This window comes from Dasypus novemcinctus, chromosome 3 (genome assembly GCF_030445035.2).
Source record: "Dasypus novemcinctus isolate mDasNov1 chromosome 3, mDasNov1.1.hap2, whole genome shotgun sequence".
In the NCBI taxonomy this organism is placed as follows: Eukaryota; Metazoa; Chordata; class Mammalia; order Cingulata; family Dasypodidae; genus Dasypus; species Dasypus novemcinctus.
In genome coordinates this window covers 31,188,986-31,215,822 of record NC_080675.1, presented here as the reverse complement: position 1 = coordinate 31,215,822, position 26,837 = coordinate 31,188,986, and the positions used below count along the sequence as shown (strand labels likewise).

At 41.7% G+C, this 26,837-nt stretch overlaps 3 protein-coding genes across 8 annotated transcripts in view; 1 reads left to right on the top strand and 2 right to left on the bottom strand.

The window, feature by feature from the left end:
* The window catches only part of TMED8 (transmembrane p24 trafficking protein family member 8), a 52,708-nt gene extending 52,150 nt beyond the window's left edge, over window positions 1–558 (bottom strand). Inside the window, exon 1 of one of the 2 annotated variants that reach the window (XM_004453551.4) lies at window positions 154–558. In XM_004453551.4, the coding sequence (XP_004453608.1) occupies window positions 154–271 (118 nt within the window). In that variant the 5' untranslated portion in view covers window positions 272–558. The remainder of the gene's footprint in view (window positions 1–153) is intronic. The other variant, XM_058292980.1, reaches the window with a different exon arrangement.
* SAMD15 (sterile alpha motif domain containing 15) lies at window positions 540–15,297 on the top strand. Of its 5 annotated transcripts, none has more exons than XR_001118311.3 (4): window positions 540–2,622; window positions 4,209–4,307; window positions 11,049–11,243; window positions 11,402–11,895. XR_001118311.3 is itself a non-coding variant. In XM_058292975.1 (4 exons), exons 1-4 carry the CDS (start codon window positions 643–645, stop codon window positions 13,992–13,994), a joined length of 2,184 nt encoding a protein of 727 aa, XP_058148958.1. In that variant the 5' UTR covers window positions 540–642; the 3' UTR covers window positions 13,995–14,071. The 5 variants fall into 5 exon arrangements, 4 of the variants coding, with proteins under 4 accessions (XP_058148958.1, XP_004453605.1, XP_004453607.1 ...); XM_058292975.1 differs by lacking the exons at window positions 11,049–11,243; window positions 11,402–11,895 and adding exons at window positions 13,677–13,743; window positions 13,957–14,071; XM_004453548.3 differs by lacking the exons at window positions 11,049–11,243; window positions 11,402–11,895 and adding an exon at window positions 13,957–15,297.
* Window positions 14,888–26,837, bottom strand: NOXRED1 (NADP dependent oxidoreductase domain containing 1). Its single transcript, XM_058292978.1, has 7 exons — window positions 26,760–26,837; window positions 26,068–26,239; window positions 24,167–24,366; window positions 20,204–20,384; window positions 19,440–19,591; window positions 18,558–18,780; window positions 14,888–15,266 (listed from the first exon to the last, which is right to left on the bottom strand). The coding sequence occupies exons 2-7, from the start codon at window positions 26,220–26,222 to the stop codon at window positions 15,041–15,043; spliced, it is 1,137 nt and encodes a 378-aa protein (XP_058148961.1). The 5' UTR covers window positions 26,223–26,239; window positions 26,760–26,837; the 3' UTR covers window positions 14,888–15,040.

Sequence of the window (26,837 nt, the reverse complement as noted above, 5' to 3'; positions counted from 1 at the left end):
CAGGAGCTAAGACGAGGGCTCCGCGCGCGAAGGGGCTGCCGAGGGGGTCCGCTCCGCCGCGAAGCCGGGGGCAGAGCGCGGCCGAGCCTCGCACGGAGGTGAGGGGCACCGAGGCCGCCTGCGCCCACCTGCCCGCGAGCCGGCCTTGCGTACCTGAGGCGGCCGCTTGGCTCCCCTCCTCTCCTGGGCCGTCCCCGACGCCGCCCGCCGACGCTCGGAGGGCTGCGGGGCTCCAAGAGCCCGGCCTGTCAGCCGCCAGCTGGTCCGACATCTGCAGCCGGCGCCCGAGCTTCTCCGCCGCCAGCCGCGGGTGGCTCCGGAAACAGCCGAAGACCGAGCGAGCGCGGCCGGGGCGTGCCGGAAAAAGCCGAGCGGAGCCCGCCGGCCGAAAGGTGCGGCTGCGGGCAAAGCGGGCTGGCCGGTAGCTGTAGCTGGGGCTCCGGCCAGCGGAGATTGGCCAAGCGGACGTGAGAAGGGGTTACTGCGGCCTTCTGATCGCAGATTTTTAAAGGCAGGGCTTGAAAGAGCAAATAAAACCTAGGGCAGATTCAGGAAGACACTTCCGGAAATCGTGGTATCCATAGAGACGCTATCGGAAGTTGGAGTTGCTAGGAGGCCTGGGCGCGTCTGCTAACCAGCTTAATGGCGGATGTCCCAGATGATTACTATTCGGAACCGGATGAAGATGAGGACCGCCGGTCTGTAAGCCCTACACTGTCTGAACATCCTAAATTGGATGAAGATGCTGAACCAGACACCACTGCAGAGGCAGACCCGGAACTACTCGAAGTGACTGATCAAGAACCACAGCCAGAGACTGAGGAAGATTATTTCAAAGAGCGACCATCAGAGAATGCTGACTATGTGCAGCTAAAACCAGCCAGGTCGAACAAGGAAGACATTTTCAATGGGTCTGAAATAGACCTATCTAGGAGGACTGAGCCAGAGATTCTACAAGAGGTAAAGCAGGAGACATCCAGAGAAATGGGAGGAGAGCTTTTCGGGGATTTGGAAATCCCTATGGATGAAATACTTGAGAAGGAGCCAGAGTTATTGCCACCCGAGGAGGTCAAACGAGATGTTACAGAAGATTTACTTATAGAGTCAGCTAAAGAAACAGATCTAGAGCTACCAAAGGAAACCAAGCCTGAGGTTCCAGGGGACACGCTCAGTGAGACAAGGCTAGATTTAGAGGAGACTGAACCAGAGGCTCCAGTGGAATTACTTAGAGAGCAATATGAGGAGACAGATCTAGAGCCTCTAGAGCAGACCAAACCAGAATTTCCAAGTCAGAAATCAAAAAAATCAGTTGAAGAATCAGATTTACAGCCACCAGAGATAGAAGAGACTCGAAGAAAATTAACTGAGGAAAAAGGGATAGAGCCACCTGAGCAGACTAAACCAGAGTTTTCAGATCAGAAACCAAGAAAGTCTGCTGAGGAGACAGGTCTGGAAACTCCAGAAGAGACTAAACCAGAGGATCCAGAGGAGAGTGAAAGGAAGTTAATTGAGAAGAAAGGGGCAGAGTCACCTCAGCAGACTAAACTAGAGTTTTCAGACCAGAAATTAAGAAAGTCCATTGAAGAGTTAAGTCTAGAGCCTCCTGGAGACACTAAACCAGAAGTTCCAGAGGAGATACAAAAGAAGTCAACTGAAGAGATAGAGACAGAGCCACCCAAGCAGGCTAAATCAGAGTTTCCAGATCAGAAGCCAGGAAAGTCTGTTGAGCAGATGCGAAGAGAGTCAATTGAAGGAATTCCAGAGCCTCTAGAGGAGATCAGATCAGAGTTTCTTAAGGAAGAATCAAAAAAAACAATTGAGGAAACCAGTGTAGAGCCACAAGGAAATACCAAAACAGGAAGACCAAGAAGAAAGTCAAATGAGAAAGAAATTCAAGAGCTACCAGAGAACAAGAAACCAGTAGATCAAAAAGAGAAGTCAAGAAAATCATCTGGGGAGCCAGGACTAGTGTCACCACAGAAATACAAACTACAGGAAACACTAAGAGATTCAAATGAGGAGAAAAATCTAGAGCCACCAGAGCACACTAAACCAGAGTTTCCAACTGAGGAAGCAGGTCATATGCCACCACAGGAGATCAAACCAGAGGCTCAAGAGAAGATACTAAAAGAATCAACTGCAGAAGAAGGTCAAGAGTTTCCAGATAAAGCCAAACCACTATTTAGAAGAGAGACACATTTAGAATCTTCCAAGGAAGGTAGACGAGAGCCAATCAAATTTAAGTATTCTGAAAAAGTAGATGAACTAGAGCACCCCAAATACCAAACAATAAAAAAAACTAAAAGTAAAGACTCTCCTTTAGGGTCCTCCAAAGAAAGTGAAATCGAACTAACAAAAATAGATTATGAGTTTTCTGAAAAACTCCAAAAGCCAAATGTTATCTATGAAACCATCTCAAACTCACATTCCTCAGGGATCCAGAGGGATTTAAGGGAGTCCTTTGGTGGAGAGAAAATTGTAGATTTGTACCAAGAGGAGGAAGAACTGGTACCTGACATTAAAGAAACCCAGCCAAAAGAAACTGAACAATTTGCGTGTCTTAAATGGAGCCCAGAAGAGGTTGCGGACTGGATTAGCCAGCTAGGCTTCCCTCAGTACAAGGTATACAAAAATAACTTTTTTTGAAATTAACTTCTCATCTTCTTCTCCTTTTTTTTCAAGACTTATTTATTTATTTCTTTCCCCTCCCCCCCCACCAGTTGTCTGCTCTCTGTGTCCATTTGCTGTGTGTTCTTCTGTGTCTGCTTGCATTCTTGTCAGTGGCCCTGGGAATTTGTATCTTTTTGTTGCGTCATCTTGCTGCGTCAGCTCTCCGTGTGTGCAGTGCCACTCCTGGGCAGGCTGCACTTTTCTCACATGGGGCAGCTCTCCTTGCAGGGCACACTCCTTGCGCATGGGGCTCCCTTATGTGAGGGACACCACTGCATGTCAGGGCACTCCTTGCATGCCCTGTGCACGGGCCAGTTCACCACACGGGTCAGGAGGCCTTGGGTTTGAACCCTGGACCTCTCATATGGTAGGCAGACGCTCTATCAGTTGAGCCAAATCCACTTCCCTTCTTCCACCTCTTAATCCTCCACTGTGTCCTGAGCATGTTTGCCTTCTCTTTCACTAAGTACAGATAAGCCCTGAAATGTGGTAGGGGTAACTTGGATTTTTATTTTGGCCTTTTGTTTTGCACTGATGTATATTTGTACTGGGGGGGGTGGAGAGTCATGTTTGTTTTTCTTGTTCATCCCTGTGATCACACTTGTCTCTGCAATCTGACTTTCTGCTATCTTGTCAAGTTGTTTTAGTGGCAGCTCCCTTACCTTGAACTTGTACTATTTAGAGTGCCTACCTCAAATATGTCATGTGTCTCATGAGCACCTAAGAGTAGTAAAATTTAAGTAGCCAATTAACCTAAAATAATTTTTATTAAAAAGGTAGGGTTAATGTCTTATTTCATTGATGTCAACTCATTTTTAGGCAACTATATAGAACAACACAAGAATTGAAATATTTTATCCCTCATCTACTTTTTTTTTTTTAAGATTTATTTATTTATTTCTCTCCCCTTCACCCCCCTCCCCGGTTGTCTGTTCTCTGTGTTTATTTGCTGCATTTTCTTTGTCCACTTCTGTTGTTGTCACGGCATGGGAATCTGTGTTTTTTTTTGTTGCGTCATCTTGTTGTGTCAGGTCTCCGTTTGTGTGGCGCCATTCTTGGGCAGGCTACACTTTCTTTCATGCTGGGCAGCTCTCCTTACGGGGCACACTCCTTGTGCGTGGGGCTCCCCTATGCAGGGGACACCCCTGCATGGCATGGCACTCCTTGCGTGCAAGCACATCAGCACTGCGCATGGGCCAGCTGCACACGGGTCAAGGAGGCCCAGGGTTTGAACCGTGGACCTCCCATGTGGTAGACTGACACCCTAACCACTGGGCCAAGTCTGCTGCCCTCCCCCATCTACTTTAAAAGGTAATCGAGGCATGAAGAAGAACTGGTTGTAGACTGACAAAAAATTTAAAGAGCAGCATGAAATTTAATTAGGATCATAGATGGAAGAATGTGGTATTAGCGTGAAAAATAAAATTTTAAAAATTTCTCAGTTTAGAATTGAAAAGAAACGTGGTTTATTTTTTAAAAAACTTTTTTCCTGCTCTTTGCAGTACATCTTTCAAGTGACGTTCTTGTTCTATTGACAGGAGTGTTTTACCACAAATTTCATCAGTGGCCGGAAACTCATCCATGTAAACTGTGCCAACCTCCCTCAGATGGGGATAACAGATTTTGAGGACATGAAGGTGAGTTGTGTAGAGAGAACGCTAACAAACCCATCCTCCTTTTCTTCCAGCCTGGCTTCCTGTTTCTGTCAGTGGTGTCATCAGATTCCCAGTCGCCCAAGCTCACAGTGGTTGCTCCCACTTTCTCCTTTGATCCCCACAAAGATCCCAAGATCCTGTTGTGCTTAAACTACCGATTTTCTCCAGTCCCATTTTTTGCAGATCTTCATCACCTCAGACTGAGAACACTGCAGCAGCTTCTTGGCTTTAGTCTCTCACCATGGACCCTTTGGATTCAAGGCCTTTGCTTTTAATCTGTCACCTTCTTTTGTTTATTTCACAGCCCTACTCAGAAACCTTCACCACATCCCTCTTGCTCACAGGATAGCATCAACTCTTTAACTTAGCATCCATGGCCCTCCACAATTTCCCAACCAACATTCCCTCTCCTATCACTTCTCTACAAGAATTTTCTGTTCCAGCCTATCAGGTCTAAGTCACATTCCTCCCTCTGCATCTTTGCTCACTTCTGCCTTCCCCTATATTACTTACATGGATCTTAATCATCCTTCACGGCCTAGCTGAATTCTTACCTCCATATGAAATGTTTCCTGACTTTCCCAGCCAGCAGCTCAAGCTCTCATAACATTTTATATCTCTAACATCCATATGGCACTTGTATAACATCATACGTATTTTGCCTGCTGTTTTAGTTTCCCTGCTGCCAAAACAAATATTATGCATTGGGTTGTCTTAAAACAATGGGAATTTATTGCCTCTGGGGTTTTAGGTTAAGAGAAGTCCAACATCCAGGCATCAGCAGGGCAATGCTTTCTCCCCAAAGACTATAGCTTTCTGGGGCTGGCTGACCCACAATCTTTGGGGTTCCTCGATTTTTCTGTCACGTGGCAATGCACATGGGGGCATCTTCTCCTTTGTCTCCTAGGTTCTGTTGACTTCCAGCTTCTAGCTGCACCCATAGCTATTTCTTCTGTGCCCAGTTTCTTTTGCTTATAAGAACTTCAGCCATATTGAATTAAGGCCCACCCTTGTTCAGTTTGGGCGCACCTTAACTAATAAGATCTTCAAAGGTCCTAAGTACAAATGGGTTTACAACCACAAAACCAGGGGTTGGAACCGGATTATGCCTTTTTTCAATTACATGATTCAGTCCCCAACACCTGCTTTGCTACTTAACTTTGAAACAAGGCACATTAACCTCTCTGAGCCTTAGTTTCCTAAGATTTCTCCAGCACCAGTAGTCCATGATTATGCTTCTTTGCATAATTGTACCCTCCATTTGTAGTGTTTGACAATTTACAAAGCTTCAAATACATAATCTCATTTGTAACCTTTCCTTTAGCATCCCCACCCCAAGCATAGCAGTGGTTTCACTCATTACACTATGACCATAAATGCTCTACCTCTGTGGTTCCTAAGCTTGGATAGTCTTTGGAATCAGATGAGATTTTTAAAATAATACAATCCTGGGTCCTACCTTCCAGAGATTTTATTTATTTATTTATTTCTCTCCCCTTCCTCCTCCCCTGCCCAGTTGTCTGCTGTCTGTGTACATTCGCTATGTGTTCTTCTGTGTCCGCTTCTGTTCTCGTCAGTGGCACCGGGAATTTGTGTTTCTTTTTGTTGCATCATCTTGCTGTGTCAGCTCTCCATATGTGCGGCACCATTCCTGGGCAGGCTGCACTTTTTTGCGCTGGGTGGCTCTCCTTATGGGGCGCACTCCTTGCGTGTGGGGCTCCCCTTCGCGGGGGACACCCCTGTGTGGCACAGCACTCCTTGCACGCATCAGCTCTGCACATGGGCCAGCTCCACGAGTCAGGAGGCCCGGGGTTTGAACCTTGGGCCCCCCATGTGGTAGGCGGACACCCTATCCTTTGGGCCAAATCTACTTCCCCAGAGATTTTGATTCATTAGGTCTAGGGTAAGATCCTGGAATCTGTTCCCTAGGTAACTTTTCATCAGACCTTAGAACCATATAATCCCATAAATCATAAGTTTTTCTTTGTTATTGTTGCATCAGCTCATAACACAGGCCAGCTCACTGCGATGTGGGCCAGCTCACTGTGCTGCGGGTCAGCGAACCCAGGACCCTGCCCCTGTATGGTAGGTGGGAACCCAATTGCTTGAGCCACATCCACTTCCCTTACATGATTTTTTTTAAATTAGAAAACTACACTTTAAATAATACCCAAGTGCTTTTTTTTTTAGGAGGTACCAAAGATTGAACCCAGGACCTCGTACATGGGAAGCAGGCGCTCAACCACTGAGCTACATCTGCTCCCCAGTGAGAGCTGTTTTTTTGTTTGTTTCGTTTGTTTGTTTTTAGGAGGTACTGGGGATCAAACCCAGGACCTTGTACATGGGAAGCAGGTGCTCAATCAATTGAGCTACATCTGTTCCCTACCCAAGTACTTTTATTGCCAACAAGACATGGAAATTCTTTTTTCAAACACAGTCCTGACTGAACATTTAATCATTTGAATTCTAATAGCTATCCTCTGCTGAGGGGCTTACTATATGTTGGGCCTTGTACATGCATTATTTCACTTAGTCCCCATTTTACGAAAGAGAAGACCAAGGCTCAGAAAGGTCAAGCAACATACAGAGATCATCCAGCTAGTAAGTTTGAGAGCTAGGATTTTTTTAAAAATCCTATTCTCTGTGACTTCCCAATCCATGATCTTTTTAAACCACTATACTATACTGCTTATCTGAATGAATATTTTGTAACCATGAGCCCTCCACATATATAATGTGGTAAAAACAACTTATTACAAGTTGATATTTCCAAGCACACCCTTGCAAAGCTACCAAGTGCTGCCAGATAAATAACTTTCTTTTTTTATGTTCAAAGATGATACAACTGTGTTTATGAGCTCTAAGTTTTACTTATATATAGTGTACTGAATTTTCTACATAGAAATAAAGAACTGAATTAGCAAAATAGTAACTTGTAATCCAAATTCCTGAAACATTTAAGTGCTGGGAATTTTAATTTTTTCAACATGAGAAAGCTCATTATCAAGAGCCTGCAGACTCATTTTTCTTTCTTGACATTCTGATTCCAAAAGTACAATATCAGCATGTAATAATAAAAATTCTTCTTATGCTTTTCCTAATCTTGTAAGAAACAAGAGCCCTTAGAAATCTTCTAAAATCCTCAAGAGTAAACAATGAACCCTGGGGTCTATCCTTATAAGTTTGAATAAACAGACTTTGGAATACTTATTACCAGTGTCCTCAGACAAATGTGACCTCCTTGAGGTCACTAGAATAACATGAAGATATTTAAAGGTATGTTAGACCAGCTTTTCTTCATACAAAGGTCCACATCAGAAAGTTATATTAGACAAATAAATTTCAAGAGATCATACACAAGCATGTGGGTGCCATAGTTACCTTCCTTACTGATGTACTAAGCACTTTTAATCCCAATATTGTAATTAGTACTTCGTACATCACAATTAATCCCATAACACTTAAACATGTAGTTATTTATTTCATGTTTAACTCCCCTGTATCATCATTTATGAACTTTGGAAGAGCGGGAGGAATGGGGAAAGAACAGGTTGGTTGAGTACAGTATTCTGGACATTCTGCTAAGAATTTGAACCACATCTCCCTATGCACCTCCTTCACAAGCCTTGCAGTTAATTTATGACCAGTTTCTATTATCTTCAAATCTTCCGTTTACTTCCTTAATTGTAGAGTTACTCATACTTCACCTGCACAAATAACTAGCCTTCCTCTTTGCTCATACCGCAGCATACAAAGATGACCAAAGTAGAACTAAATGTGTTGGTGAGACTGATGCGTAGTGCAGGAGGAAAGCACTAATTCCTATTCTCATCTGGCAAAAGGAATTCTTAAAACCACTATCTCTATTTTCCCACTTTTTATCATTTCTCATAGTAAAAAGAGGGAGAAAAAGTTAGACCCTTATTCCAGAATAGCATTTGGCTTCAACTTTCTCTTTTAGAAAATTTTTCTCAAGATATTTTAATTTATTCCATTTATGCCAATTTTCAAGTGAAAAAAAAAAGCTTTGATAAATGCTTAGAGAAGAGCATGCTCCTCTTGTATGCATGACTTTATATTATAAAACATAGCCCTATCAGCTTTAAAATATCTCAGCAATTTTAAAGTTTACTATACTTACTTTATTGTAAGCTATTTAAATAGCACAAATTCACAATATGCCAGTAATTAAGCATTACTAGACAAAAATCTTTTTTCCATTTTTTTAAACTTTTAATTTTCAAATAATTTTAGCTCTACAGAAGAGTTGTAAAGATAATACAGAGTCCCCTTGTACTTTTTTTCCCCCCTTTTAGGAGGTACAGGGGATTGAACCCAGGCAGGACCTTTTACATGGGAAGCAGGCACTCAACCTCTGAGCTACATCCACTCCCGTCTTTTTTTATATATATAAATTTTATTGTGGTATTAAATATACAACTCAAAATTTCCTATTTTAACTGCTCTCAAGCGTACAGTTCTGTGCTTAAGTATATTCTTAATGTTGTGTTACCATAACCACTATCCATTACCAAAACTTCATCACCCCAATCTCATATACTCTTTTTTTTTTTAAGATTTTATTTCTCTCCCCTTCCGCCCACCCCCGCCAATTGTCTACTCTCTGTGTCCATTCACTGTGTGTTCTTCTGTGTCTGCTTGTATTCTTGTCAGTGGCACTAGGAAACTGGGTCTCTTTGTTGTGTCATCTTGCTGAATCAGTTCTCCATGTGTGTGGTGCCACTCCTGGGCAGGCTGCCCTTTTTTTTTGCACAGGGTGGCTCTCCTTATGGGGCACACTCCTTGCACATGGGGCTTTCTTACACAGGGAACACCCCTGCATGGCACGGCACTCCTTGCGTGCATCAGCACTCCACGTGGGCCAGCTACACACAGGTCAGGAGGCCCTGGGTTTGAACACTGGACATCCCATGTGGTAGGCAGATGCTCTGTCAAGTGAGCCAAATCTACTTCCCATCTCATGTACTCTTTTTTTTTTTAAAGATTTATTTTATTTTATTTATTTCTCTCCCCTTCCCCCTCCCCAGGTTGTCTGCTCTCTGTGTCCATTCGCTGTGTGTTCTTCTGTGACTGTGTCCATTCACTGTGTGTTCTTCTGTGACCACTTTTATCCTTATCAGCAGCACCAGAAATCTATGTTTCTTTTTGTTGCGTCATCTTGTTGTGTCAGCTCTCCATGTGTGTGGCACCGTTCTTGGGCAGGCTGCACTTTCTTTCACGCTGGGTGGCTCTCCTTACGGGGCACACTCCTTGCGCGTGGGGCTCCCCTACACGGGGGACACCCCTGCGTGGCACGGCACTCCTTGCGCGCATTAGCACTGCACTTGGGCCAGCTCCACATGGGTCAAGGAGGCCCTATCCATCAGGCCAAGTCTGCTTGCCACCATCTCATATACTCTTAACCTAGCTTCTCCTAATATAAACACTTATATAACCATGGTACGTTTATTTTTAACAAAGAAATTAACATGGATACATTATTAAATAAACTACAGACTTTATTAAGATTTACCCTCTTTTTCTACCAATGTTCTTTTTCATTCCAGTATCCAGTCCAGTATACTGCATTGCATTTAGCCGTTACGTTTTCTTGGTGTCCACCAATATGTGACAGTTTCTTACTTTTTCCTTCTCTTTCATGACCTTAACACTTTTAATGAGTAGTGCTCAGGCATTTTGTAGATTTCCCTCAATTTTAAGTTGTCTAGAGTTTTCCATGATTAGACTGAGGTTATAGATTTGGGGAAAGACAATCACAGAAATGATGAGTCCTTTTCATCACATCAAATGGGTTACATGATATCAACATGACTTCTTATTGCTGATGTTAACCTTGATCACTTAGTTGAGATGGTTCTTGCCACTTTGCCCATTTCTCCAGTGTAAAGTTATTGTGTTTCCTTTTTCATATGCTGTTCATTAGAAGTAAGCTATTGAAATATTTTAAAATTGAAAAGGGATTCTCTGTAATTTGTGGGGTTTGTGGCCTAGTTTACAACAGGTACCTGTTAGTATAGGTTTGTGTGTTTCCAAAGATGGGAGAGAAAAATTCCAAAATAAAGAGATTCTCTTCTGCACCAAAAAAAAAAAGAAGTAAACTATTAATTCCAGCACACATTCAAGGAGAGGGCAATTAAGCACCACCTCATGACAGAAGGAGTATCAAAAGAGTTCACAGATAGATGTTAAAATTACCACAATAGAGAAGCAGATGTAGCTCGGTGGTTTAGGGCCTGCCTCCCAAATACGAGGTCCTGGGTTCAATTTCTGGTACCTCCTAAAAAAAAAATAACCACAGGAATAAATATTTTGAGGGAGAAAGTTTGAGGCTATGCAAATATCCTGTTATTCCTTAAGGTTTTGCCCACTAATTTTAGCATTCATTAGTGGATCTTGCCTGTAGCAGTCATTACTATGTTCTTCTAAAGATTATTTTCTATTTCCCTCATTACTTCTATGTTTAACTGGAGCTCTTCCATAAGGAACTCTTTGGTTTAGTTCTTCCTTCTCCCCCATTTTTAATTTATTTAGTTATATGTTTATATCAGCATGGACTTATGGATATTTGTTTTATTCTTGGGCTTAAAACCCAGTATTATGTATTTATTTTGTTGCTCAAATTGTTCTGTCTGTGGCTGTTGGGAGCCCTTTCAGGTTGACTCCTGCATCCTTTTGACATGCTCCATTTTTTTTTTTTTTTAGCACCTCCTTTCTAGCAAGTTACTTCAAGCTCATCTTGTATTTTACTTGCAGCAACCCTAGAATCGACCCTTCCTCAAAGGAGCTGTGGTTTCATTTATTGGAGAACGGTATTTAGAAACCAAGTTGTGGGCACTATATATACTTGTTGCTACTGGGATATCACTGCTTCTAGGCACTCTCAGCAGAAAGAGCTAGGTAATATATGCATGTATACTGACTAATATGTACACAAATATCTATGCTTCTGTATATATATTAAAATATGAGTTCATATTGATAGCTAAGACTAATCTGGCACCACAGGTTCCATTCTAACCCTGTCCCCACTTATTTATAACTTCTTTCTCTGACAGTGAGAAACCTGACTCTACTTATCTAAAATATATGTAGGAAAGCGGACTTCGCCCAATGGATAGGGCATCCGTCTACCACATGGGAGGTCCGTAGTTCAAACCCCGGGCCTCCTTGACCTGTGTGGAACTGGCCCATGCGCAGTGCTGATGCGCGCAAGGAGTGCCCTGCCACTCAGGGGTGCCCCCACGTAGGGGAGCCCCATGCGCAAGGAGTGAGCCCTGTAAGGAGAGCCGCCCAGCACGAAAGAAAGTTCAGCCTGCCCAAGAATGGCGCCGCACACAAGGAGAGCTGACACAGCAAGATGACGCAACAAAAAGAAACACAGATTACTGTGCCGCTGACAACAACAGAAGCGGACAAAGAAGAACATGCAGCAAATGGACACAGAGAACAGACAACTGTGTGGGGGGGGAAGGGGAGAGAAATAAATAAAAATAAATCTTTTTAAAAAACAATAAAATAAAATATATGTATCCCTATGAGAAACAAATTTGCCACATACAGTACAGTGTTTTTGTACAGTTCTTTTTGTCTTTAGCCTTACAGTATCTGCACAAAACATTGTTTTCCAAGTTATTTTCCAAGTTATTCAGCTCCTTTCTTCCCCACCCCCTCCAGCAAGACTGTCTTACTTTGTAATACAGTTAGATTCCTCTGTCAACCAGCCTATATTCCATCTTGAGTTCACTAACATCTTTTTTTTTTTTCCAACAGTAAAAGTCATTCTTTGTGGTGTACAGTTCTGTGGGTTTTGACAAATGTATAGGGTTATGTATCCACTGCCACAATACTGTACAGAACATTCCATCACCCTAGAAATTCACTTTTGTGGCCTCTTTTTAATTACCCCTTCTCCCCAACCCCCAATCCCTGCCAACTACTGATCTGTTTTTCATCCCTATAGTTTTGCCTTTTCCAGAATGCCACAAAATGGAATCAAACAAAATGTAGCATTTTTGGTCTGGCTTCTTTCCCATAGTGAAATGCATTTAAGAGTAATCCATGGGGAAGCGGATGTAGCTCAAATGATTGGGCTTCTACCTACCACATTGGAAGTCCCAGGTTTGGTTCCCGGTGCCTCCTGGAGAAGACAAGCAAGACAATGAGCTGACACGACAGGCTGGTATAGCGAGCTGTTGCAACAAGGTGACACAAAGAGGAAACACAATGAGAGACATAACAAACCAGGGAATGGAGGTGGCTCAAGCGACTGAGTGCCTCTTTCTCACATGGGAGGTCCCAAGTTCAGTTCCCAGTGCCTCCTAAAGAAAAGATGAGCAGACACGGAGAGAGCACATGGCAAATAAACACGGAGAACAGACAGCAAGTAAAAACAACAAGGGGGGAATAAATTAATTAAAATCTTAAAAAAAAAAAAAAGAGTAATCCATGGTCCATGAACCAACAAGCAGATTTTAAGGAGACTATATATCTGCTTTAATAGTGGTGGCATGGGTGATTCATATTTGAACCACCATTAGGTCTTTAAGTTAATTGAAATTATAGGTTCCACTTAAGCAAATGTGCATAGTTATATACCATAAGTAAATCGATAATGATGAGATAAAACCATCAGTAATTTATACATAAAATAACAGCCTTTAAAACCATGATCAACACAAGACACAATGATACAGTAATAAGAGAATCTTCTTAAAAAGTAAATGCATTCCATATATCTATCTGAGGCCATGTGCAGTATGTTCTCTGCAGTGATGCAAAGCACTGAATATGGATCACCTTCTTAGAATGTGGAATTAAAAATCCTTTGTGCCTCTTGTGTCGTCTTGCTGTGTCAGCTTGCCACGCCTGCCTGTCACACCAGCTCCTTGTCTTGTTTATCTTCTTTAGATGCACCAGGAACCTCCCTGCTTTGTTGTGTCTCTCATGTTTTTCCTCTTGTGTCTCTTGTTGCATCATCTTGTTGCATCAGCTGCACCTGCCCATTGTGCCTGCTTGCTGTCTTTTTTAGGAGGCACCGGGAACTGAACTTGGGACCTTCCATGTGTGATAGGTGGGAGCCCAATTGCTTGACCTACATCTGCTTCACCAATTTATATTTCTTGATTCCAGTGTGACTCTTCCACATACAACCTGTAGTTTTATAGAACTTTTAATTTCTGCATTACAGTGTTATGTTAAATAGCACTGATTTTAGTTTTTTTTCGTAGTTGCAAATTAACTTAGCTCCTTAGAGACAAGTAATTATTAACTTTCCCAGGGATAGTCATGGCTCCTAATCTGAACATATTATCTTTTCTTATGGTTGGTCAGATCACTCGGCCAAAAGAAAGAAATGAAGCCGTCAATGGGAACCAGAAGCAAGGGTCTAGAAATATCTGTAAGTGGCACTTTAGGAAAATAATATCCTGACATTTTTTAAAGAATTTTGTTTTGATAAGGTCAGGAGAGTAAGCCTTTGAATGTGTTATTTCATTATTTTATTTTCCCATAGAAATAATTTGAGGTTAGAATTCAAGAGAAACAAATTAAAACTCCTTTGATTAGCTGCACTTTCAGATTAAACCCATTTAAAAATTATCTTGTGTTGCAGGTAATTTCTCGGCATACGCGGGAGCTACTGGGAATTGAAGAGCCATTATTTAAACGCAGCATCACCCTTCCCTACCGGGACAATATGGGTTTATTTTTTGAGCAAAAAGGTCATACTGGGGTAAAATCTGATGCCTTAACCTTATCTGGATTTGTTAAGGCAGCGGGATTACAGGATTATGCTCTACAAACCATTTCCCCTGGAGAAAATGAGGCATTACATTGCACTGAACCATAGAGGAAAGCCATTTTACTTAGCCTGAAAGATCAAACTAAACTACTTTGGAGAAGAAATGTAGTCTTTGGTGTTTCTTTTTCTCCTTTCCATTAAGGACTCCTAACTGTTGGCTTCATTCCTAGTTCTACCACTGACAGCATCTTCCCTTATTTGTGTTTCAATTTAGCCCTTCATTAGAACAAAGGTAGCAATACTTAGGGTAGTTGAAGAATTCCTGGACTGTGAGTTTGACTGGTAGTCAGTTATGGGAGGGAGGAAGGAACTGAGAATAGTTCCTTTTTTTTCTTTTAGGAAGTACTGGGGATTGAACCCAGGACCTCGTACATGGGAAGCAGGTGCTCAACCACTTGAGCTATGTCCACTCCCAGGAACATCGTTAAATCAGTTAGTACCAGACAGTCATATTAGCTGAAATAAACATGAAATGAGCAATAATTCAATTAAGTTTACCATACATTTTACTACTTCTTTATCAAAAATGTAGGTAAAATAAACTATTATTTTCCAGGTATGTATTGCTACAGGAAAAGAAGCTGCAGTATGTAATTGTCTAATGACAGAACTTCTTGAATTAACTTTAAAAAGAGAAATAATTTGTATTAAGCAGGTCTTCTTGAGGGAGCAACTTACTTAATGGGTTAGGTTGTTTAGTGTCATTTGGTTGCTCTCTAAAGCCAAACACACCCAAATGAACTGAAGTAAAGGACCTCTTGTTTTATTCCATGTTTTAAAGAGCCACTGTATAGTTTTCTAATTCCTTAGTGCTGAATTTGTAGCAAACATGTGGCAAACACAATACAGTCATGTGACTTCCACCACCAGTAGAGACAATCAGGGCATACCCATTTTAGAGGTAACCTGTGACAGAGAAAGCATCTGGTTCTTGGGGTCTCTTCTCTTGTTGGGATAGAGAGCCAATGGAAACCACCTGCTGTTCTTTGGTTTGAGAGACGCCGAATGTAGCACAGTATAGAAGGGAAAGTTGGTCCTGTAGAGCAGTGTTCTTTGAAAGATGTTGGCTAAAGGGAGTTTCCTTGAGTTGCACAGCAGTCAGATCAAACCAAGGGAAAGAACTGGGGTGAGAAAAATAAAAAATAAAAACTTTGATTTGGCTGTTAAACATCTCCTTTAAAAAAGTATTCCTCCTCTTGGAAATAAGATTCTTCATTTTCTTTACCCAAACTAATTAAAATTCATAGCTAAACTAGAAATCCAGCAGGAACTAATCAATATGTCACTTTTATTGTACTTGTGATCATTTTCACACTTATGTACCTTTCTCTGCGTGCATTTGGAGAGGAATTCATAATTCCAGAATGATTGTAATATTGATATCAACATCCCTTTTAGTATATTTCCCTGGAATTTAGTATAAGGATACATAAGGGAGATAATGGGCATTGGGGAAGGAAAAGATCTGATAAATTTGGTTTAAAATATCCTCTTCAGCTCTGTAGGGAAAGAAGTAGAAGTTTGTATACAAATAAAAATGGGCAATATTAGTCAACAGCAGAATTCAAGTCAAAAAGCATTGACAGGGAAGCGGCTGTGGCTCAGCTGGGCTCCCGTCTACCACGTGGGAGGCCCTGGGTTCGTGTCCCAGGCCTCCTTGTGAAGGCAGCCTCGCCCGCACGCTGCAGAACGCCACCCGCCCACAAGCGCCGTGGAGAGCCGACTCAGCAAGGTGATGCAACAAAAAGGGAGACAAGCAAGAACACAGAAGAGCTCAGAGCAAATGGACAGAGAGTAAACAACAGGCAAGCCGCGAGGGATGGGGCAGAATAAATAAAAATAAATACAGACAGAAGAGCGCACAGCGAATGGGCACCGAGAGCAGACAGCAAGCAAGCCACAAGGGGGGAATAAAAAAAAAGAGTATTGACAGAGGCTTTTCATATTGCTAAAAAGATCCAATATGGTACAAAATATAAATACAGTACAAAAAACCTTCCTGAAACCAATCAGTAAGTACAACAAGGCCACAACATAAACAAACAAAAAAAATCAATTCTATTTCTAAATACTAGCAATGAACAATGGATACTGAAATTTAAAATGCAATGCCATTTATAATCAGTTGGGTTTTTTTTTTTTAAGAAATACTTAAGTATAAACCTAACAAAACATACAGGGCTTGTATACTGAAAACCACAAGACATAAAACAAATCAAAGAAAATCTAAATAAATGGAAAGACATATTGTGTTCATGGTTGGGAAGACTCAGCCTAAGAAAGATATGAATTCTCCCAAAATTGATCTACTTCTTCAATGCTAAAGTAAAACAGTGACAGCACCAAATGATTGCAAGAATGTGGAGGAACTGGATCCCTCACACATCGCTAATGGAGATATAAAATGGCACATCCTATCTGGTTAACAGTTTGTGTCTTAGCAAACTAAACCTATAACGACCAAATGACTCCACAATTGTACTCCTAGGCATTTATCCAGAGAAATGAAAAGTTATATTCATACAAAAGCTGGCACATGGATTTTCATAGCACCTTTATTCATAATAGCCCCAAACTGTAAACAATCCAGATGTCCTTCAAGTGTTGAGTAAACTGGTACCTCCATGCCACAATACTACTAAGCAATAAAAAGGAGTGAACTACTGATAAAAACAACTTGGGTGAATCTCCAGAGAATTATACTGAATGAAAAAAAGCCAATCCCAAAAAATTACATAGTAGATGATTCCATCTATATAACATTCTTGAAGTGACAAAATTATAGAACTCGAGATCAAATTAATGATTGCCAGGCTGGGGGAAGGAAGCCAAGATAAGGGGCCTTGTGGATGGGAATGTTCTGTCTTGAATGGATCAATATTACTATCCTGGGTGTTTTGTACTAGCTTGCAAGATGTTACCAGTGGGTGAAACTGGGAAAGGGTAAGTGGAATCTCTTGTGTTATTTCTTAAAACTTTAAGTGGGGAAGCGGATTTGGCCCAACGTATAGGGCGTCGGCCTACCACGTGGGAGGTCCAAGGTTCAAACCCTGGGCCTCCTGACCCATGTGATGAGCTGGTCCATGCACAGTGCTGATGCGCGCAAGGAGTGCTGTGCCACGCAGGGGTGTCCCCCGCGTAGGGGAGCCCCATGTGCAAGGAGTGCACCCCGTAAGGAGAGCTGCCCAGCGCGAAAAAAGTGCAGCCTGCCCAGGAACGGCATCGCACACACGGAGAGCTGACACAGCAAGATGACGCAACAATGAGACACAGATTCTGGGTGCTGCTGACAAGAATACAAGTGGGCACAGAAGAACACACAGTGAATGGACACAGAGAACAGACAACTGGGGTGGGGAAGGGGAGAGAAATAAATTAAAAATCTTAAAAAAAAACTAAGTGAATCTACAATATACTCAAAATAAAGTTTACTTTAAAAAGGGGGCATGCCAATTAAAAAATATAATCCCCCAAGAAGACAGAACAACAGAACAATTATGAATTTATATTCATCAGATGATAGGGTTTAAACTATAAAGCAAATAATAGAAATATGAAGAGACTTCAGAAACTATCATTGTAGTAGAAATAGTAACATGACACACCTCTCTTTCTTTTTTTTTTTTTTTTAAAGATTTATTTATTTATTTAATTTCCCCCCTCCCCGGGTTGTCTGTTCTTGGTGTCTATTTGCTGCGTCTTGTTTCTTTGTCCGCTTCTGTTGTCGTCAGCGGCACGGGAAGTGTGGGCGGCGCCATTCCTTGGCAGGCTGCTCTTTCTTTTCACGCTGGGCGGCTCTCCTCACGGGCGCAAGGGGCTCCCCCACGCGGGGGACACCCTTGCGTGGCACGGCACTCCTTGCGCGCATCAGCACTGCCCATGGCCAGCTCCACACGGGTCAAGGAGGCCCGGGGCTTGAACCACGGACCTCCCATGTGGTAGACGGACGCCCTAACCACTGGGCCAAAGTCCGTTTCCCAACACACCTCTCTTTTGAACAGATCATTTGATGAAGAAGAATGTAGAACACCTTTCCTCAGACTTTAATATGGAATAACTATCACCTGGAATCTTGTAAGAATACAAATTCTGATACCACAGATCTGGGCTGGACCCCAGATTCTGAATTTCTCACAAGCATTTGGGTGATGTCTACAGATGCTGGTACTTTGAGTAGCAACAATGTAGCAGATTTGAGTAATAGAGTAACTTTGTGCCCAGCATGGTAATCAGTATTTCAAAGGTTAGCAATTCATAGTTGAATAGGTCAGATGAAAATTCATAACTCTTACTATTTTTATAATAAGATAATGTCATTCAAATTAAATGAGCCAATAAATATCATGAAAGGAAAAAGAAAACAATCCACTATTAGGAGAGAAATGGGAATGGCTAGGTGTCTGACATCTTACCTTTTCTGAGATAGGTTCTTGGCATAAGCTTTACTGACAAAATCTGTTAATTGAAATTTTGGGCAAGATGCTTTGTCTATCCCACAGTCTTTAAAGTGCTCAGAGAGAAACAGTTCACTTAAAACCTGCAGCGCATGTGAGTGGTACATGCTCTTTTCTGTACAGATGTTTAGGGCTGCATAGAAAATTCCCTCCAGCAACTTGATGTTGAGGGTTATTCCCCCTAAAAATCAATGAGAAGGTAAAAACCAGTTAACATCACCAAGGATGATTTGTGGGAAAGGTAAGACAAATCAGAGCAAGAGAATAACCACTTTTTTTCCAAGGCAGGTTGGTAATCTGAAACTCAAGGTAAGTAAACACTCTTCCTTCCTAGGCCAAGAGCCCTATTTCTGCTCTTTATACATACATATATATATATATATACACAATTTTATTTTATTTTTTAATTTATTTCATAATACTTAAGTGTTGACCATACCTCAGGAGAACAAACATGATTAATGCAGACATTGTTAATGGCAAAACTTCTCTAGAATGATCCTTGCCATAAGGAAAAGAGACCAGGGTAAACTGTGCAAGATTACAACAGGAAAAAGACTTTTTAGTCCCAGACACTGCATCCTCCTCAGGGAGGGATTAAAACACGTTATCCCTCTGGTTCTTTCCAGTTCATTCTTAAAGGGTCCAAACAGGCTTCTCAATGCTCTCTGAAAAAAAGGGTGTTTTTTACCCCAAAACACTGTTCTCATACAAAACCTACATAGCTGAGGATGTAGTCACCTTGCACTTTTTTGCCCCTTAACTGGATTTAATAGGATAGCAACAGTTGGAGGGGAAGGCAGTTTTCAAAAGAGTGCAAAAAATGTCGTGAGCCCTTACCAGCAGGGCTGTAGGGGCAGGTAGCCTGAAGAATCGCAGGGTCTCGGAGTGCAGCTGTGATTTCCTTATCGGTCCCCCAGATGTTGACAAAATCGTTAGCACACTGATACTGAGGCCGCAAGATATTGGTGTGGTTCAGCAGCAGTTTCAGTCTGGAAGCAAAACCAACAGAGGGAATGAAATTCCAGGACTGGAAGAGATGACAGCATAAACCGCTGTGCTCGCATCCAACCCCGGCAACAGTCTTTGTTGCACAGCACTGCTCAGCCGTAAACGCAGGTCTGTGCTGAGGGCGCTACGTGTTAGTTGAATTGTTCATCTATCCACCTAACAAACGCTTATGGAATGGTACCATACGCCAGGCACCGAGCTAGATACAAGGGGTACAAAAATAATATTTGCTGCCTGCTTTCAATAAGTTCATGCTGTTGTTGTTCTTTTCGATGCACAAGGGGAGTGCTATTCAGCTTCAGTTAGTGGGAGGCAATGTTCTATTACAGAGCTAAACATTTGCACATCAAAGGAAATGTCCTACCCACAAGTGCTGCTGCTGCTGCTTACTACCCTGCTTCCCTTACAGTTGGTGGAGAAGTGAGGAGATACAATTAGAAAAGCTGGCTGGGTCCTTCTGCAGATAAAGTTGCTTCCACCTTATTACTGGGAATGACAAACCCCAAGATGATAGGACTCAGGTGAAGGTGGGGTGCAGAAACCAGAGATGAGGAGACAATTCTGCCACTTCTGTCCTCACCCCAACAAGGTACCTGGCTATTGGGACGGCAGCTATAAAGCTGAACACAGTGCAGGTTTTCTTAAGGCTGGTTTGAATTTCTAAGCAGATGTTGGGCAGCTGAGAAGGCAGGCAGCAGAGGAAGATCACGTCCGCCCACTTCACCAGAGAAGTGTTATGGTAGAAGCACTGTACTCCTACTTTCTGGAACTCATCTGGGAGGAATAAAGAAAGAGAGAGCACAATGCAAAGAAGTTTGACCTGAACATCAGCTCTGAGGAGAGGACGATGATTATTTTATCTCATTAGATCAACCCAACTCTTATTCTCACATAAATCCTAAGACGTCCCCACAAGCCGCCTAAAAGTCACGAAGCAGCACCCCAGCCCTATAAGCTGCTTTCAGAAGCAGCTGGTGCCACTGCAGCAGTGCTTGAGATCCTAAAATAATTCATCCTTATTTTACCTTTAGAACCAACACTGGACTTTTGCAGATTTTTTTTCTTTCGAAAGAAAGAAATTTCAACGAAGCCTTCTCCAATTTACTGAATGTCGAGCATGAGCCAGATAATATATAAAAGACTTTCTCTACATTACCTAAGGTAATCCTCACTAGAAATTCATGAGGCAGAAACTAGTATTATTTTATATTAGAGATGAGGAAACTGGGGATTCAAGAAGTTCTGTGACTGGGGAAGCGGCTCGGGCTCAAGCATTTGAGCTCTCATTTGCCATGTGGAGGACCCAGTTTCAATCCCCGTGACCTCCTGGTAAAAAAGAAAAAAGGTGTCCCGGACCTGTGCGTAGAGGCGCAGGCCCCTGCAGACGCCACCCCCCATGCAGTGAAGTGTCACACCAAAAAGATGATGATGCAACCAGATAGGAAAAAAAGAAGTTATGTGACTGGAAGATGTGGCTCAAGTAGTTGAGTGCCCGCCTCCCACATGGAAGGTCCCAGGTTCGGTTCCCGGTGTTTCCTGAAAGAAAACAAAACCAAACAAGCAAAACAAATGAAAAAAACTAACTCAAAGAAGCCAATGTGCCTTAGTGGGTGAGTGCCGGTTTCCTACATACAAAGGTTCAATCTCTGGCCCCCTGGTACCTCAAAAAAAAAAAGTTATATGATTTGCTCAGAGTTACACAGCTAACTAGCTTGAGATGGTGGGAAAGTCTGAAGAGTATAAGGCAGAGGAGACTAGGAAGAATTTGCAAAGTTATACTTACCCAATTTAATGATAATTGGATTTTTATAAATGTAGAGAAAAATGTGATAATTCATAATTGCATAAAAACACTCATTGGTAGGTAATCATTTGCTTGCACTTATCGCAATATGAATTTTCAAAAGTAAATATTTAAAATGTAAACTCACATCTGGTAGTATGTTTTAAGAGTTATTGGAAAACAGAAAATATTACAGACATTGGAGAGGTGAATTCTTATCTTAACGACCAAGAGTACATGATAAATTTGATGTTGAGGTTATCTGGATACTCATAAACCTGGAAGATGGATAGGACAAAGAGGAAATTTAGAAAACATGCACATCCCTCATTCTTTAATGTGTTGTTATCAAAAGTGCATAGAAGCTGATCGTGAGCATTTTGAATTCTTACTTCCTTACACAAGTAATATTTTAACACTGTAATTTTTACTATGAGTAAATAAATTGCTTCCCAAAAATATATTCATTCTATTGAAATATATTTTTTAGTCCGATTGCTGGGATTAAGAAATTTGCATTGGGTAGTGAAATTTTTTAAGGCCTCTTAATATAGAAAAAAACATTTACAAATCAATAACAAAAATACTCCAATAGAAAAATTGGGCAAAGCAACTCAGAAAAGATGAACTAGCAATAAAACTATGAAAAAATAATCAAGTCTTCTAGTGATCAATGAAAGATATATTAAAACAAAATTCTAAAGGCATATTAAATGATTTTAAAAATTGATTCCCAGAATTAACAAGGATGTAGTGAAATGGTTGTTCTTATATAATGCTGGTGAAAATTTTTTACACCTGACCCACCTTTTTTGAAGGCCAATTTGAAAAAATATACTGGAAGTTTGTTTAAAAATTAAGCATCTACCTACTACATGACTCAGCCATGTTACTCCTAGGTATTTACGCAAAAGAAGTGAAAATATATGTCCACAAAAATACTTGTACACAAAAATAAAGGCAGCTTTATTTAAAATAGCCCCAAAATTGGGAAACGGACTTTGGCCCAGTGGTTAGGGCGACCGTCTACCATATGGGAGGTCCGCGGTTCAAGCCCCGGGCCTCCTTGACCCGTGTGGAGCTGGCCATGCGCAGTGCTGATGCGCGCAAAGGAGTGCCGTGCCACGCAAGGGTGTCCCCCGCGTGCGGGAGCCCCATGCGCAAGGAGTGCGCCGGTGAGGAGAGCCGCCCAGCGTGAAAAGAAAGAGCAGCCTGCCCAGGAATGGTGCCGCCCACACTTCCCGTGCCGCTGACGACAACAGAAGCGGACAAAGAAACAAGACGCAGCGAATAGACACCAAGAACAGACAACCAGGGGAGGGGGGGAAATTAAATAAATAAATAAATCTTTTTAAAAAATAAAATAAAATAAAATAAAATAGCCCCAAACTGGAAACAACGCAAATGTCCATCAATAGATGAATGGATAAACAAACTGGGATGTTCCTCACTGGAATACTACTCAGAAATTAAAAGAATATGATATATGAAACAACATGCATAAATCTCAAAATAATTCCTGCTAACTATAAGAAGTACATACCATATGATTCCATTTATATATAATTCTAGGAAATGCAAATTAACGTATGGTGACAGAAATCAGATGAGTAGTTTCCTGGGTGGGCAGCACTACAGGAGGTAGAGAGGAATTACCAAGGGGCACAAGGAAACCTTCCGGGGGTGATATATATGTTCATTACCTTGAATGTGGTGATGTTTTCACAGGTGTATATGTCCATGTATCAAAACATCTAATTGTATATTTTAATATGTGCAGCTCATTGCATACAAACTATATCTAAAAGATGTATTTTTGACCTAGTAATTGTATTTTGAAAATTATATATCAGGAAATCCAACTAAATAGGGCATAGTTAAATGAATTATGGTGCACCCATACTTTGGAATATTATACAGTCTTAAAATCATGATTTTGAAAACTGCTGGATTGTGTTGGAATATGTTCATGATACATTAAGTGCAAAAAGCAGGATATAAAGAACTATGTACAGTGAAAATTACTGACCTAATCACCAAAAAAAGTGAGAAAGAAAATGATAACCCTGGTGAGGGGATTATAGGTAGTCATTTTCTTCCTCAGAGAGTTTTCACTCCTGTATTTCCTAAATTTTCTACAATATGCATAATATTATTTTACATTCTTTTATTATTAAAGTATAATTTACATAAAGTGAGACACAAATCTGAAGAATAAAGTTTGACCAGCTTTGGCAAATATATACACCCACGTAACGCACACCTCTCAAGATACAGAACATTTTTATCTTCCCAGAAAGTTCCCTAGGGACCCCTTCTTAGTCAAGCTCTCCAGAAGCAGCCACTAATCTGATTTTTATCACGTAGATTAGTAAATGAAATCATTACAAAACATTTTTTTTTAAATTCAGTAAATGCTATTTTCAAAAGCAAGACCAACTATTTGGGACTATTTGACATTCAGCAAAACTATTCACTGGTCAAGGTGGAAGATCTGAACTCTGGAAAGCTTCCCTGGATCAAAGACTCAGAGAGAGATTACACCACCAAGGGCACAGGGAGGAGAGATGGAGATAAAACATTCAAGTGAAGAAGAAAACTGTTTGAAGAAACAAGCTAAAAAGCCATCTTTCCAGCTTTTCCAGGGATAGCAAGTCCCAAAGAACTCAGCATGATGCATGCAAGAAGTCCTTTCAAGGGACCTTTTCATATTGACTCTATCAAGACCTAAACGGCACAGCCAAGCCCCTCGCTAGCACAGACTGCTCCTTACCCAGGGCCTCTGGCCTCCGAGTAGAGATCCGCAGGCTTTCAGCAGGGAGGGGGACAAACCGGAGCAGCACTTGAGCCAGCTGCTTCCCGAGGTGGCCACCTCCAATGATGCCCACCTTCAGCGGCTCGCTGGCAGGGGTTGCCGAAAAAGACGACCCAGGTGAGAGACTTGCGGAGGTTTGGTTCTCATATAACGATTGTCTGAAGAGTGAGCAGACAGTGACATACATAGATACAGTTCAGACTGTGGCTCTTCTTGACTGTCAAACATTCTCTGCTTTAACTTCCTCACATGGAAACCCAGTGGCACCTTGAGTACTTCAGAGATAAGGCATTCCAGTTATGTGCTGCTAATCCAGCGTTATTAGAAAATGAAATGTTCCTCCTCAGTTAATTGTCCAGAAACTAAAGCATGCCCCTTCGAGGGACTAAAGCCTGGGTAAAACTTTAAAAGGAACATTTTTTTGTTACATGTAGTATGCATTTCACTGCCTTCTTAAACACAGGATTTGGATATTTATCATTTCTCTGGCTCAGACCATCATATATCATTCCATAATGTATAACACATTGTGGTCCAGTTCTCTCATTTTGGTTTGTGCAGACAGTTGTCAATTTTCATTTGCTACCAGAATGGGCTCACCCCTCTTCTGTCGTAGACCTACTCATTTTAATTTGTAGTTCAATTCTGCACAGACTTGCAAAACCAGATAAGTTAGTTTCTTAAGAACATTAGGATTTATAAAAGTAAATGGTTTATAAGGGAAAACAGATCAGAGAAATTGAGGGTAAAGGATCTAGGACCACTCTTTCCAGGAGTTCACATACTGTTGGTTCTGGCTGGATTTCCTTGGGACCAGATCAACAAAGGCTGAACTCTAAATACATGCGTTCTTAGTTTATGCTTACTTATAAAACAAACTTATGCTTGGTCTGTATTTCTGTAAAAACAGGAGTCTTAAAGACTTAAATGGAGTTTTCATATAACATCACAAGCCGCATTTAATTTAAGGCTTCTCTCCTGGTTGAAAAGAGTTTTCTCTCAGTGACTGATCCTTCCAAATATAAAATGCCTCCTGGGAGTTTTAAATATTGGCTTCTCACTGTTTGTCTTGGTTGCAGCCAATAGGTTTAGGCATCCTTATCAGTCAGGCAATCATCAAACGCATCGATCAGTTTGCCTCCCTGGGCAAATGCTGTTTCTATAACATGTTACATTCAGATCTGGTCCCACCATCCAGGAGCTAATCTAGTTTCAAAGTAAACTGAGAAATAGAGTGAAGAGGTGACTTATGCTCTGATGTAATAGTACAGAATCCAGGAGCCTAGCCCTAGGGATCTGACTCACAGATATTCCCTAGCGAAGTGTCTGGAGCTACAGTTTGTACAAAGCTATCAGAAGCCAGGACCAGAACTCTCTGCGTATCAGTATTCCTGGTTACAAACAAGTCATCTGGCCATGTGGCTCCACCAAGCCCTGGGTGGCTTTCTTGTGAAGGGAGCATTCCACTATTAGCTCAAGAGAAAGAGAAAGAGCCAACCCCACTTTCAGCCAATAATCAAGGAATGGCTTGATTGTTGCCTCATTAGCAGTTGTGGGAAACCAGGAGGTAGTCCCTATCAGTGAATGAATGAATGAATGAATCAATCAATCAATCAATCTACCCACTACAAGAAAATTATCCCTAATTCATGATTTGTTATGTAACCACAGCCAAGGAACCCTGGTGTGGAATTCTGTGGTCCTTTCAGACCAACAGTGATTGACTGGGTTGGAAGAAGTAGGAAGACACTCCCCCTGTCAAGAAGTAGGAAGACACTCCAATATAAGAAGATCGAGTCATTGGGATTCTCCACAGTCCAGTTCTTTTCCATTTGCCTGATCCTGGAAATCTAGCTTACCTCAAAACATAGAATAGCTTGCAGAAGAAGGTTGCATGGGCACAGGCCTTGATCATCAGTCCCCGAAAACGGCCCTGCAAAAACAGCCAGGTACGACTCTCCTCTGGAACCCCATATTCAAACTGCAGGGACTCAAGGTCCTTTAGCATGTCCATTTCCAAGAAACCATCTCCTGCAGAGACAGATACCAACCAATCGGTTCACTGTTCTGGAAGAAGGAGGGTGTAAGCATGTTGGTGTAGGCACCCAAGTCACAATACAGCCGAGATGGGGAGCTTCAAACACCTCTCCTTCCAGGTTCTGAACTTGAAGACCTACTTCTCTGTATGAGTGTGGGTCCTGGAAGATTTGAATCACTGACAGCCTATGAATCCAGGTATTCCGTAAAACCTGAACAGAAATGACAAGTAATGTTCACATACAGGCTGCAGGTGGTTTTTCCAATAGCTGAATTTCTATCGGCAGTGGGTTTCACATGGGCTCTTGGGCCAGGACCTTTCCCCTCTCCACTCCTTCCTAGGTTTTAAAAATAGGACTGACCAACTAAGACAACATTTCCAAAAAAAGTATTCTCTTTCACAGTTTAGAAAACAGCCCAAACTAATTATCATTGGTTCCCTGTCTATAGGGCAGCAACATCTAGATCTTGGAATGTAAACCCAGAGAAGTATAAATCTGTCTACATCACTTACCTCCCAAACTGAGAAGATCAGCTCTCTTTCTGGTCCTGGAGAGCAAGAACTACATTTCCAAGGAGAATTACCCAAGAA

What these genes read in the sequence shown, in the direction of transcription:
- SAMD15 (XM_004453548.3), top strand. Translation starts at nt 643, where the DNA reads ATGGCGGATGTCCCAGATGATTACTATTCGGAACCGGATGAAGATGAG. An exon ending in TAGGCTTCCCTCAGTACAAG is followed by an intron (nt 2,623 to 4,208) that starts GTATACAAAAAT and finishes TTCTATTGACAG; the next exon opens with GAGTGTTTTACCACAAATTT. An exon ending in CAGATTTTGAGGACATGAAG is followed by an intron (nt 4,308 to 13,956) that starts GTGAGTTGTGTA and finishes CTTGTGTTGCAG; the next exon opens with GTAATTTCTCGGCATACGCG.
- NOXRED1 (XM_058292978.1), bottom strand. Translation starts at nt 26,222, where the DNA reads ATGGACATGCTAAAGGACCTTGAGTCCCTGCAGTTTGAATATGGGGTT. An exon ending in GCTGCCGTCCCAATAGCCAG is followed by an intron (nt 19,592 to 20,203) that starts GTACCTTGTTGG and finishes TTTTGCTTCCAG; the next exon opens with ACTGAAACTGCTGCTGAACC. An exon ending in CTGCCCCTACAGCCCTGCTG is followed by an intron (nt 18,781 to 19,439) that starts GTAAGGGCTCAC and finishes ATTGATTTTTAG; the next exon opens with GGGGAATAACCCTCAACATC.